At 39.5% G+C, this 14,908-nt stretch overlaps 1 protein-coding gene across 11 annotated transcripts in view; it reads right to left on the reverse strand.

Annotated features, from left to right (window-relative positions):
• Positions 1 to 416: 416 nt before the first annotated feature.
• DIP2C (disco interacting protein 2 homolog C) overlaps positions 417 to 14,908 on the reverse strand; it is a 328,593-nt gene continuing 314,101 nt past the window's right edge. For all 11 annotated transcript variants that reach the window (XM_064505765.1, XM_064505764.1, XM_064505770.1 and 8 more), the window contains 5 exons: positions 12,582 to 12,639; positions 11,309 to 11,383; positions 9,929 to 10,103; positions 7,871 to 7,994; positions 417 to 3,616 (listed from right to left, as the gene is read on the reverse strand). In XM_064505765.1, coding sequence (XP_064361835.1) covers positions 3,364 to 3,616; positions 7,871 to 7,994; positions 9,929 to 10,103; positions 11,309 to 11,383; positions 12,582 to 12,639 — 685 coding nt within the window. In that variant the 3' untranslated portion in view covers positions 417 to 3,363. The remainder of the gene's footprint in view (positions 3,617 to 7,870; positions 7,995 to 9,928; positions 10,104 to 11,308; positions 11,384 to 12,581; positions 12,640 to 14,908) is intronic.

Below are 14,908 nucleotides of genomic sequence, written 5' to 3' on the forward strand. Positions count from 1 at the left end.
TTGGCTCAGTAACGTAAGGGATTGATCAGCAATATGCCACCTTGCAACAAAAGTGAGAAGTGACAAATTGGAGGAGTTTTACAGTACTAATGCTTGTTATTGCTTCTCACAAAATGTTACCAAGCTTACAATAATCTTTACACTTTCAGCAAAAATGTGAACAGTATATTTGAATATATTAAAAAGAATTAAAAAAACATTTCACAAAAAACATTTGTTGCCATATGAAAGTCTTTCAGCAATAAATGCCCACACCAGTATTTAAACATTGTTAAAAGTATCATGATTTGTACTAATAAATTATGCAACAAGAGAGGTAAACAAAATAAAATTACAGTATCGCTATCAGTGTTCCTCCACAGAGCTCAGGCAGCTCTAGGAAGCTCATTTCTAGATGACTAATTAAGAAACTGATATTTTCAGAGCAACAAAAATAAAAGCTTTTATTTGTTCATTTGAATATAAAACAGGCGTTATCACAGATGTACAAAGCGTACTGGTGGTTTAACATACAAGAAGGTTGCTGTCCTTTGCACATAAAAATTTTTGTTTGAAACTGTGATTGGCTGAGTTACATGAATTTCTCTAACCAGTCACCACACTCTATGAAATAACGCTGCTAACATTCAACTGATAAAAGGGACAGTCTTCCCTTGGGTAAAGTGTCAAGCAGGATTAAATATATATAATAAACAAGCACCATGAGGAATCTGCTCCTGTTTGATTAGTTTTGTGTTTAAATGTTCATTGTGTACCCTCTTTTTTGTGCATGTGCATCGAGTTGATTACATGGTTTTGTCTGACTTCAAAAGCACAAGGTCACAAGACAAACATTTTATACATTCTCATGAATGGTTTATCTACAGTACAATTTCTAATACAGAACAATCCTTCTTTATTGCTCAGTCTGATGGTGCTTAAATGTTTCCTTCCTTTTGCTTGCACAACAAAACCAGAAACTCAGTTTATCATTTCTCTTAACTCAGAATTTAACAACCACAGATGACAGGTTGCAGAAGAGAGCTGTTATTAACTGCGTTTCACAACTGCATTGCAGGTCTTTTTTGCTCTACAAATGCAAAGTTGACTTCGTGAAGGTTAAAGTGACGCCTTAAATGACAGCTGAATTTGTTTCGCAGTACTGAGATCAGCGATAGCGGGACTTCACAAGTTAGTTCACACACTGCAATTATGTTTGTAATCAGTCAACATCTTGTCTGAAACCTTACAGCAACTTGCCATTAAGAACAGATTTTATTCTTTTTAGGGAGCAGAAAATGAATCTGACAAACTATAGGGTTGGTCTTCAGAGCATGAACAGGGATATTCACAGGACAGTGGAGTGGGAAAGGGTGGTCTGAAATAAAACAAGGCTGACGTGGTAAGATGCTCTGTACTGTACATGCAGACTAAAATGTCCCTACCTCTTAAAAAGATTTTAAACAACCAGCATTGAGACTCAGAAGCCAAACAAAACTATCAGTAGCAGGGGTCCATTTGTTGTACAGACAAAATACGTCCCTTGGACGTGTTATGAACATGATTACATTTGCCCTGCAACGATCTTAGTCATGCATATCCCGTAATGAGAGCCAGCACATGAACGTATTTTGGACACTAAGAAAAGCATTCTTGGACTGCAGCTGGTAAATCCCACTCTTGCTCACAAATAGGTCAGTTTGGTTACAACCACATGAAGGGACCGGAAAGGTTAAAAGAAAAGGGCTGCAGGGAAGACAAGGGAACTGGGGGATCAAACCTCTCTTTTATCCAAAGGTAGTAAAATGAAGGCAGCTGTGATGCATGTTTTCCTACTCTTCTCCCACGGATGGCCTCAGGTGGGAGGCCACGGGACTCCGTTCTTTAGAACAGGCAGTTCAGTTCCTCTGTTTTTTTTAAATTGGTTTAGGGACTAGTTAGCAGATGCACGATTTGTGCCAAATCAGTTGTAGTGACTGTACGCTCCTCTCTGTTAAGGAATAAATTAAAGACCATCGAAACAATCGTTTTCTGTAAATGTAAACTGGATGCATTGGCCACCGAGCTATGTGATCTAGCCGAGAGGCAAATTGATAACTCTGTGCAAATAACCCCAAAACTTTTCCTTATAGCAATAAAAACACCAACTAAAACAATGAAAAAATTGTGCAACAAAGTTCTGCAGCTAGACAACAGTGCTATTCCTCAACCTGCCTTTTCTAAGTCTAACAAGTGTATGCACATGCCAGCACGAATATTTATTGTTGCCTCCATGGCAAAGAAAAAAAAAATTATTGTAGTGCATTTTTTAGTTTTAAATTCATTCACTGCCTTAAAGGCAGCAATAATTCCACTTGCTGGTATCTAGAGGATTCTTTTAGACAGGGATACTTAGCAATCCAGGATTGCTTTTTTCAAAAAATTTGTGAGTAACATTTGATTATCTACAGTGGGAGACACCATGCAAGTGACAAGTACTGCATTTTTAAACTTTAAAATCTTTTGTCATTAGTGAATTTATATTTCATATATATATATTTGATGTGATACTATCCACTCAAGATAATACAACACTTTGTTTTTATATTAGCAAACATTTCAAGAGTTTAATATTCTTGAATGCTTTTTCTCTTTTATACTTCTAAAGAGATCAAAATAAATTAAACGTTTTGTACATAATTACAGAAGAAGTAGTTAACTTATTTTATCTTTTTAGTTTAGTACAAAGATATTTGCAAGTTCATCGCCGAAATACACCTTATTTATAAATTTCTTCCATTCTAACGCCAACCGCAAAGGCTCTGCGGCCTTTGTGCTTTCGGCCTCTCCGACAGAAAGCTGCTAGAGCTCTAATTGGAAGGTGCTACTTTGGGTATTCTCCTCGTACCACTACGTAGTTTCCTAACAGGTGGGAATCTAAAATGGCTTAAATTAGTAACGGATCTGTATTCATCAGCTTTTTATGACATATTAAAACAAATGAACAAAACAAGTCTTTGTATTAGTATGCAAATTGTTTAAAAAGAATCCATTTGGAGGGCAGAATAAAAAAAAAAGTCTACTTCAGCTTACTTAACGTAAAATACAAAGCCACATTTACTCAGAAAGCAGTAATGTCCAATAAGCAAAAAAAAAAAAAAGTTTAAAATGGGCTTTTCCAACAAACTGAAGGGCCTTACCCCATAGTCCTTCTGTTCTAAAATTTAGTGGTAAAATAAAACATTTCACATTTTATTTCCTGCCAATCGTGACTGCTTTGAAAAGTCATAATAGAAACAGTTCCATTCTGATGAGTGTCAGCATCTTATCTGCACATTTTTTTAGTGGACACCAAAAAATTTTATACATCTATAGTAAAGTCCATGGAAGCTTTAAGGTACAAGACTACATGTTGTAGGCCACATAGATGGGATCTAGCTGGTCTGCCAAAAATCCATCTCGTAGGTGCATACGTTGTTTCTCTCCACGGGAGTTGATAGGAATTACACCAATGTCCACAACCACTACCACCCCTACAATCAGATAATGTTCCTCAAGGACCACATTGGTGACCAAAGGAACCAGGTCCAAGGCTTCTTGCTCTGATCCATCCAGCTCAACTACAACGACCAATAAATTTGTCCAGGTAAACACCGCACTGGAATGAAAGAAAAAGTAGTATTAATTCTCTTTACTGGTTTCAGTCCACATTGCATACTGTTTCTTTCCACTGCTGTGACAAAAACCCAGCTCTATTAGCCCTCGCTTTAATATTGCCGCAATATTAAACATTTGAATAAACTTTTTACAGAAACTTGAGTCTAATCATTGCCTGTCACGTAAGGAGGCAGTAAGAAACAGTCTGATTCCATTCTGAAGCCAGACATTGAAGAAGTTGTCCTTCCACATATGGGAGACTGGAAGGAAAGTCTAGCGTATTTTCCCCCTCCCTCCCTCCTTCCTCCACCCCACTTCTCAAACGTCTCCAAGGCCTCAGAAGTCTCACAGGAGGTCAGCAGGACTCAGGAGCCACAAGGAGCTGTCCTTGTGGGTGTCTAGGACAGACGGACCATTGTTATTTCTTGCTCTACTCTATTCCGTCATGTAAGTAGTAATATTCTACACCTATAACTTGGACGTAAAGGCTGTACTCTATCCTTCTTGCCTTGTAAAATCAGGGGATAATTTTTCACAACTGTCTTGAGCATAGGAAGCATCTGAAAGCTTGAGTATATTACATATACAAGCTAACTTCAGAAAAGAGCTACTTACCCTCAGGTCAATGGTTGATTGAGGCACAAGTGCATTGTTTTGGTCTACTAAGTCAACTCTGAAAATCCCTGCGCTTTGGTAACACATCTTTGCCCAGAAGTTAGCTATAAAAATATGTTTTATGCTGATGCTTGAAAGAGTAGATTTAAGAAGAAAAGTACTTGTTTTTTTTAAATTTTATTTCATTTTCAGATCCCACTGAAGTATTGTTTGATTAAATTCTTTTGTGACTATTGATTTGGAAAATTAACGGGTAGTCAAAGGAAGGCTGTGCAGCCTCCTTTTGACTTGGTACTGCTCTGAAACTAATTTTAATTTGCAATTACATTTCTACAGAAGGTTTAGTAAGCATTGATTGAAGCTGAATATTAACAAAATGAAGTATCTGCCTGCACAGGTGACTGTCTCCAGTAAGGTCCTACAATTTTGATGGATTGCTGTGCAAACATCCAAATTAATATTACACATATTTTAACAAAAAGGCCTGGGAAGTTTTATTAAAACATCAGTTAACACTTAAACTCATGCTTTAAACTACTGTTAGCTTGTTACCTGGGAAAGAAATTAATGGCAAGATTGAGGAGCAGGCCTCTAAAAAATACGGCTTAGTATGAGTTGGTGCATCAGAGTCCAAAAGACTGATCCCTTAAACCTTCATGAAGCTGCTGTCAGTTCTAGCGTCACTGACACTCCTAAGAGGGTCTCTATTTTATTTAAAAACCATTTCACTAATCATGGTTATAACCCACTGGTGACTGCTGTAAGTACAAACAAAGACTGCCTTCTGTGTTCCCACCAGCTGAGATGAAGTTATATTGGCCAGCATGTATCTGTTAGGAATACTATTACCCTTGTAGCTGTGAGAAAAAAATAGGGACCCCGGAGGGCTGCACGTTCTCAAAAATCAGAGTCACGCTCAAAAGATGCAGCACAGCCAACATGCTGAGCTGGAAAGGCCCCTGCTGTAGCTTCCATTCCACTCAGTACTTCAGGAATAGCAAGGAAGATGTTGAAATGCCTCCAGAGAAATAGGGCCACAATGTTTTTCTTCTCCGAATGTTTTGTGTAGCTTTACCTATTTTGTCATTACGTACAAGAGAAAATGACTTCCTTCCAAGTTAAAAGAAGCTATGTTCTGTTCTTGTTTCAAGGGATTGAAATTTAAAAGAGCCAGCACTGTGCATTAATTCAGTTACATACACATACATTATTTCTAAAGGTATATTGCATTATTAAAAACACTTTTGAAAATGCATGGCCTAGTTAGACATCACAACAGAAATGAACTGTGTCCCATTCTTTTGGTTGCTACATGTTAAGCCACACGGGGTCCAGAGTTAGAGGGCTGTCGATTTTATGCTGCTAAAAATGGCCAAGAGAAAAGAATAATTTTAAATGACCTTTAGGTCAGATGCTCAAGAACAGGAGTTGCACAGCAGGATCATATATCCAGTCAACAAGTCACTGTTTCCCTTAACTGAGTTATATGTCTCAAAATGAACATGTGCTTCTTTGAAGCTGAGGCTATTTTTAGACTCTATCGACTGGACATACCCAGTACTTTTTGTTTGCAACAGATACCAATGCAGTTAAATCCCTAATGGATCATCATAACTGAAACAACAGTAGCCTCCAGCAAAAACAGAGACTTATGCCACCACCCCAAATAAAGGCATGTACATGGTATATATGAAAAGATAGATTTTCCTGGCTATTATTCACGGGGTGTTTGCCAAAGACAAGGGGAGGACCTAGAAGAAGCTGAAACAGAAATTAAGTGAGAAAAATCAAGGACAGTCAAGACAAACACTGTGAATAAACACAACACTCGATGATGGTGGCTGAAGAGGACCATTAGGCAGATCACTGGTTAGGAAGAGGTTGGGAACTTAAGCAAAACAGATGCTGTTGCTCTGAACTAGTGTGTATCCATTTTCTACAAGGACCACATCAGAGAAACATCTCTGAGAATGTCTCAGAGAACATTCACCAGCAATTTCTCTTACTGGTGATAACAAGCCTAAAGACCTTCAACTTTGGCTGTGTCTGCGGGCAAGGGGTAGTAATAGTATCACGTAATGTTTTCTGAAACCTCTCTCCACATATGTGCCTTGTACATTATCATGCAAATGCCAGGCAGGGTTAAGGCACTGAGAGGTATCTGCATGTACATCTACCTCCTCGTGGAAATCCAACGGCCCTTCTCTTACCCCAGCTTACCCCAAACCTTTGTAGTTGCTGCTGTCCCACACAGGATTTCCATGATAAGGGAAGGGAAGGATGGAAAAAACCCCAGTGAGTGCTCGATAGTCTCTCTTGAGAAAAGAAACATAATTTTTGGTCACTGAAACCAGTGACGACCATTTCTGCAGTGTGATACAGCTACCTACTGCTCATAAGCCCACACTCTGAAGACATACAAATCTTGGACAAACAGGTATTGCTGAACACAGGAATTTATGAATTTCCTTGTCTCCAGTCCTGCTATATATTTCACCTTAAAATCTGTGGTCGTCATAACAGAATTGTCTCTAAATAGCTTGATCTGAAGACTTCATCCACTCTGATATTGATCTGACAGGTTTTAAGGGAGAATTTCACAGTATCCTTAGAGTGTTTGTATTGGTCTACATGAGGACTTGAGTATCCTCCACCCTAATGCCTGGCTTGGCAGAGATGAGACCCTACCAGCTATGCCAATGCTCTATGGAGGCTGCAACAAGACAGAACCTCAGTTGCAGTCAGCCAAGCAATTAATGGCCTTGATTGTAATAGATATGTAAGAAAAAGCAAGGAGTTTTGACTAAAGAAACCAGTATGGTCTCTGTGCTTCATTATTAAGTTTACTGCTCCAGATTGCACCTTGTAGCTGGGACTGAAAAGAAAAATGGCGGGTCACATCTCATACTAGCTAAATTGCTCTGATTGTCGAGACAGTGTATTTTTTGGTTGAAAGGAAAGGAGCTGAGCTGCAGTTAGATCAAAATAAAACAACTACCTGATTCAGTCTTCTGATGCAAGAATAATGAAAAGCAATTTGTTCCTTTGTCAGCTTCAAGAAATGATTACCTGCTGTGTGCATTTGATGATGTGATACATTGATTAAGACAACACCATTATTAACTTATTGGTTTACTGATTCAGTTTCCATTGTGACCTTGATCACTTCTTGATTTATTAATAACCAAGTGGAAAGTAACAGTGTGTTCACTAATAAAGTTTATTAGTGTGTTCATTTATTTTTAATGTTTGCTTGTTTGCTCTTTCTAATAAGGCTCTTAAAGCTTGCACTTACGCCAGTTTGTTTGTTCTGATTAGACTGTAAGCCTAAAACTCCAAGGAATAGCTACTGACTTACCTGGGAGCTGCCTGGCTCTCTCTAATTAAAACCTTAATCCTTCATGCATACTTAAAAACACAAAAAAGAAACATACAGAATGATCTTAACAGAAGACAGTCCTTCCTGATTAAATCTGCATGTGAGAAGTTTCAACCTAAAGATGTGTTTGCAGCTGAGTAATAAATTCTATGAATATCCTGACAGACCATTTCCTGGATCAATTGCAATATCCAGGCAAACCCCCAGACATTATAGATACTTCAGCTTTATGTAAGAGCCGCACTGTTATATAATCCTTACCATTCTGTGATGCTCTTGTGTGCTCTAATTACAGAGGTCTCAATATCGATCGGATGATATCTCATCCCTCGTAACTCCATGGCTTCATCTAATGCACCCACAACATAAAGTGCATCATGGCGTTCTAGTCATAAGGAAAAAAAAAAGAAAGATTTTATTCTCCAGTATATTAAATTACAAAAATGTTCACATGAATAAATAAATAAAATAAACATAACTTTTATAAATTATCCTTGAATTTCTGAAGCCCCAAAGTGATTTCCAAGCAAACGAACATTCTGCACTACTGCAATGCAATGCACAGCAGAAAGCAGAAGACAGGAACACAAAACACTATTCTGATTTGAAGAAGAGAAAGACAGATGTCTTTATCCAAAGACAGTGGGACAAATTCCCGTTTCTTTCAAGAGCAGATGCTGAACAGACTCCTCTTTTTAAGGTTCCCTAAGTAGCCAACAGACTCCCTGTTTCTCTCTCTCTCTTTTCATGGGGAAAGGATAGACTTGACCTCAATACTACAAAATATGCTTTTGCAGTAGCTTTGAGAATTTCAACACTGATGCTTAAGGCCACAAAGGTGATTCTCTATAAACTAGAAATAAGAACTCTGTACTAGATGTCAAAACGCTCATTAGGACAAATGGCAAGCATGGAAGAATAATTCTTTTAGAGTATGAGTTCTTATTGACTTAAGAAATAAATGAGGCTGAAATGAGACTTTTTAAAAGATATTAGGCCAATAATAAACTACTTTATGTCATCTATGAAGGAAATAATATTCGCTAATAGACGTAAGAGCAGATAACTGGTAGTTTATATTAATTCAGATAGTTGCATGGTGGTAATGCAACGGCAAGACTGCCTCAACCACTAACACAGGACAGAGAATTTTCTCAACAGGAAGCTAGAAATGGGAGGACAACAGAGGCTTAGCAGCTCTTTGCCAGGGGAAGATTTAAGCCTTTTGGACACTAAAATTGTGATATCCTCAGAGAATCCTGTATTTTCCCAAGGCTGGGTTACCATTATGGAATGAGAAAAGCCCACACGACTGAAATTAAATCTCTTCAGGAAGATGTTAACACAAGGACATAGACAGCAGTCGTAATCCAGAGTAATTACTAAAATGCTTTCAGATTTGATGAATTCACTCTGTGGCTGAGTAGTTTCTATTCTAATTGCACTGACACAGGGGCTCTGGGATCAATCCCGTGAGTGGCTGCAGCATCACTGCAAACGATACTTTGCCAACAACCTCGGCTACCACCTCCGCCAGCCTCTGCTCATGACACCGCGTTCTGCAAAAATAACAGTGAAGTAGCGGTTTCCCAAGCAGGGACTTTTACTGACTTTGTGTGCCTGGCTGCACTTGTTTGCTTACATGTGTACACAAGATAAGGAATGTTGTAAAAACAAAATGCGAGGTCCTCTAGTTCCCTGACAGAAAACCAAATACTCTGTAGCTTCTTTTGCAGGCTACGCCTTGTGTTGGATGTCGGTAACCTTCCACTGCAGTTTTAATGACAGAGGAATTCAAGAAATGGACAGCTTCTATTAATAATAATAATAATAATAACAACAACAATAAGACAGGAATTATCCAAGAAGGTGGTCTTCACAGGAAGGACAGGGCTTAGAGTCACAACAAGGCTTTCTGCATACCTATGAATGTATTCCTGCAGATCTGACAGCAAAAAAGAGAGAAACTATGATATTTTAAAAATATCTCTTATTTTTCAAGCTTAAGCACTGGGCATATTAACAGTGCCAAAAAATCACTGGTTGAGGGGATTTATAGTCCATATAGAAAACACAGGTACCTATGTAATCGCAAGGGGAAAACAACTAAGAGTTTCAGCAGGCAAAACTACCCATTGGTTTAGTTTCTGATTGCCATAACAAAGGGTTTTTTGGAGGTGTACAGGCTTTACCGAATGAACATATCTGTCAGTGCAGGCTAAGAGACACAGTGCGTCAGCCTCAGGACAACCTGCAGCTTTGCTAACGCTGTCCCAATTCTGTGCACAGACCTCGAGTAGGTGACAAGAAACCTCTTACCTCCATTTGCATCTGTAAGCTCTGTTCTTCTCAGGAACCCCAGATAGCCAGTTCGAGCCCAAATAGTCTGTGTGTCTCCAAAGCTGAGTCTTGAATTAAAATGATCTGATTGCAAAGATTCATCTCCATATATGGTAAAATACCCACTGGCATTGTGAGTGCTGTGAACCCATATCTAAGTTAAAAGCAATTATACTGGTATTAATTAAAGTAGCTTTCCAGAATGAAGCATTATTGAAAATTCTTGATGCAAATATTTTTAGTCATAGTAGATAATATTATAATGCCTTTTAACACTGTTTCTGAAACAGTAACTGACCCAGTTTCAGGCACAGCCGATACCCAGATTTAATCCCCCTAAAGTCAGAGTGCAGGTCAGAGCGGTGCCGCTTGGAAGGGGACACCGGCTTCACAACCGCGTGCAAGCAGGGACACCTTCACCGCGGCCTTCGGCCTCGGGCTGCCCTCAGGCTGCAGAGACTCCTCGGACGGCTTGGCTGGCTCTGAGGGTGGCTTGGGTTGTGGCCATTTCCAGCAGAGCCCACAGACCACAGCACTTTTTCCCCAGTGCCCCACTGCAGGATCAGGGCATTTACCCCAGCAGGGCATCCCCTAGGAATACCAACCAGAGAGATACCTTCAACAGCAGCAGGGGCGGTGGGGTTGTGTACAACACAAGAAATAGGGGTGAAATTATTTTGTGGGGGAGGCCGGGGAGCTTCCACTGATAGAGAAGGATTTATTTCATCTAATTTAAGGCATCACGGAAAAATTTACAGTTTCATAGTAATGAAATCTTACAAATAAATCTCACAGGTTAGACTGTAATTTTAATTATGACTAAGCAAATTCTTTATTTTGTTAGTTAGATCTTTAATTGCTCACTGAGAATAAACATTTTCATTTTTCTTCTCTCTCCCAAAAACATAAAATAAATTGGAAAAATAGCCTTGCTCATCTCAGTTAATGAGAATACTTTAGTGCATTGAAGCACAATGATTATGAAGAGAATAACATTAGAACCCATCTAGCTGAAATTAGACCTATCAGTACAGTTACTTTTTCATGTAAGTTTTCATCAGAACTAGTCAAGCATCAAGTACAAAATGTAGTTGGAAAAAGCAGATTATTTTTTCAAATTTTACATAAACTCGAGCTATTATCAGTATTTATCAAGTATGTTAACAAAAATCTTAAGAGTGATATAAATATCTTGTGTAAACTTTATACATCATACAGATCTGTATCAGTTACAAGTTTCTTAACCTGGCATTTAATAATATGTGTTATGGGAAACATACATACATTAAACATACATGAGGACGGCTTTATCCCAGCAGTTTAGTTCAGAGTGTACAAAGGTAAGTTTTCATGACTCACCTCACCAAGATGAGAATCTCCTAAGGGCCCCTTTGTTTCTGGATTGGCAATAATGATACGTACTCCTGGGAGGATCTATTGAAGTAAAAAATGAGACAGTGAGAAAGCAAACGATATCTACTTATGTAATCATATATATAATCATATGTAATCATATATGTAATCATATGCTGATTCTTCTTCCTCCCAAACCTTCATAAGAAACTAGTAGCTATTCTTAAGAAGTTAAAGTAGACATATAAAAAATTAAAATAATCAATAAATGTAATAAATTCTGAGATATTTGGGAAATGCTACAACAGCTCTTTGTAAAAGGTGTTCTCTCCTGGAAAATTCCTCAGAAATCAAATGTTCACCGACACTATAAAAACCCCATCAAAAGACTTCAAGCCTCTCCGGTAGTACGTACTAGATGAAACTATTTATAAAAAAACCCCTATCCATGTGAAACTTTGGCATGAAATGAAAAGCCAAGGACACCATGAAATCTTTTAAGACGTTGGCTCTTGCCAGTGACTTCACGCACTGGCCATTCAAACACTACAGAGGTGCGCAGATGTAAACCCTGGAGTAGAAAAGGGAGCATCCTATGACCACGACTGTTTGCAGAGATAAAATCAGGAAGCTGTAGATGAGTATTCACAGTGTCAAGGGCAGTCAGTGAGCTGGGACTGTCTCGGTGGCTTGGTGCAGTAGCTGTGGGACCTCCTTGTCCCAAAGGCAGAGCGTGTGCAGCAACAGTGCCCCGTCACCGGCCCACGGGCATGCAGCTGGCCAGTTGCAGAGCTGGGAGGACCTCCAGCGTCTCTGAGGGCCTGTCCATGACCTTTACAGCCTGCCCCACAAAGATGCTGCCCCTGCAAATGTCCCCTCTGCACATGGTCAGGAGCCTATGAGTAAAATGTTGGTGATCTCAGTCCAGTTCTCAATGGAGGTGGATGGATGGAGGCATGGATAACACATGGATAAAACTGCCTTTACGAATGTTGCATGTGTTGTTCTTTTCAAGAATGAGGTGAGGAGGATGGAATTCATTCTCAGTAGTGGGAAATGATTCTGGCATAAGAGAAGGAGGCTTAGCTTTTGAGAGAGCATCAATAAATCAGTAATACTGCCATTATGCTGTAACTCCACCAGGAAAGAAGACAGGTCTTCAGTCTGCATGATTGATAAAGTCTTTCTGAACGCTACATTTACTTCAAAAATGAACACAAATGGAAAGTTACAGAAAATATTTACCATAAAAGATGTGTTCAAATCTTTCAGTACTTACTTTTCCCGACTCCATGAGGGGCAAACTATGTGGAGATCCTCTTTCTACTAAACGAACTCTGTAAAACATATGTAAAAAGAATATGCATAATACATGGTTGCATTTATTTGCTTTTTATTAACATTTATTTCTAAAAGGAAAGGTTAATAGTTGCAGAGCTGAATGTTATTTTTGGAACAGATGAAGCTTATATCCTGTAGAACATAATCAGGCCCAGTATTTAATCTTAGTAAAGACTTAAGGCTGGGAAAATAATGAAGAAAAGATGTGGGTTAACATTTTCTTAAATATTAAATTCTTTAAATGTATTTGCTGCCTTTTATTTATTTTTGATAGACTTTGTAAAGAGAAGTCCATGCACAAATTTATTCACAACAAAAGGGATTTAAAATACTGATTTCCCACAAGAACATCACAAATGTCAGGGCAAAGAAACAAGAGCATGTGAGCTGAGTGAGCAGCCGCATTCCATGAGTAGCTAATAGTTAAAATCAAAATCATATCTACACAGTTCACAATCAGGCCCCAGCTTGAAATCTGCATTTGCAACATTTTAATTATTTTCAGGGGACAGTGCTTGATAAACAATTTAATCAGCCAAAAGCAATCATTAAATGAAAAATGTGATTGCTATTGGTGTCAGACCCCCTGCTCCGAGGGTGACTTTTTGGTCCTTTCACCTCCTTTGTGAGACACTGTGCTTTCCCACGAGAGGAACAGAAATGGCAGCTCTGCTTCACTGGCATAATGGTCGGGAAGGAATTTCCTCATACAACCTTTGCAAAACAGTCAGCTGGCTAGAACGGCAGAGACTGTAAATTCCTAAAAGGTCTGATGAGCTCAGCTAATAGCTGCTGAAGAAATTTTTGGCAACATATAGCTATCCTAGTACCCTAAGCAAGATAACTTAAAAGCTCCAACAACCCATGCAAACCTTAAACTGCCCACTACTGGCATATTTTCATAACCCACTTAACCAACCTAAATCTGCACTCCCTTCAAAAGCGCTCTTCTCACCCCTTTCTTTCCCTCAGCTGCGGGATTCCAGGGCCTCCCTTGTGCCAGCACTAGGGTTTGGGCAGCTACGCGATTAGAAAGAAAAACAAGGGAGATAGATAGCCAAAAAATAGCTCTGTAAAAGGATAAAGGTGAACTACTGGTGCAAAAGGGGACACAGGAAGGCATAACTGAGAGCAGTCACGACAGATCTTTTTTTGGACTGTTCTGAGTTTTTTTTTTTATAGATGGAGTAGACAGTTTGGGAAAGGAGGGATGAGACACAGACAGACCTCAGCTAAAGGTCTCTTTGGAGAAGAACAAAGCTTCAGCAATTTCAGCCCCAAAGGTAAAGAAGACAGAAAAAGATCCTTTATTATTATTATTATTTCTTTGCTCCAAAAGTCATCTATAGAAGCGGAGACTGTCGAGATCAAGGCAGGAACACTGAACAGTGCTTTCTCTGGACTTCGGGGGAGTCTCTCAGCCTTGATGGCCTGGGCAGGGCTAAGCCTGGAGGCACTGCAGATCAGTGAGCAGTTTCTCCGCACTAACAGCAAGAGAGAGACAACCCAAATACCCAGCAATTTCAGACTACTTGTGCAAGCCCTTCTGAGAAGAAATGGATGTCAAGTGCCCTCCAAGGGCCATTACAGGCAGCAGCTACGCTTAGGCAGCTGCACCCAAGCTGCTTGCATGCACGGTGCATATCAGGAACCACCTTGCAATGTTCATTTGACTGGTGCAAAACTCCGGACAGAGCCTGAAGTGCTAATTTCCACCTGCGCATTACCTTGAACTTTGTCCTGTTCTTGTCTGTAACGCTCTCTAAAGCCTCTGTTGTGTTACAGGCACCCGCTCCCCCCCACGCACCCATTTAGTACAAAGGGTTCTGTTGGGCTCTCCAGCAGCTAAAGAGCAGTAGGGCACCGCCAGCAACGGCAGTGAAGCTGCAACATCCGCCTGCCGTGTTCGCCCAGGGGTGACGGGCCACCCGAGCGTCACGCCGAGGAGCATACGCACGGCTAACTTGCTGCTGCTCTGTAAGGGCATGTCTGCAGGCATCACTCCTGCAGTGCTGTTCAAACAGCAAGCCAAATCACAGGCATTTGAGAGGATGCAATAAATGCTTTTAACTCCATGCATACTGAAAACACTAAGTATTTTTTTGCAAAATTGCAAAAAAAATGGCAAAGTTGCAATTGCAAAAAAACCCCCAGTTGTTAGTGTAACGCCTATATTTCCACCTTTTTATATATACTTTTGTTCTATAAAATCCATATTGGTATAGAAATAGAAAATGAGTTTAACGGAGCTCTTCCAAACAACTG

This window comes from Dromaius novaehollandiae, chromosome 2 (genome assembly GCF_036370855.1).
Source record: "Dromaius novaehollandiae isolate bDroNov1 chromosome 2, bDroNov1.hap1, whole genome shotgun sequence".
Classification (NCBI taxonomy): domain Eukaryota; kingdom Metazoa; phylum Chordata; class Aves; order Casuariiformes; family Dromaiidae; genus Dromaius; species Dromaius novaehollandiae.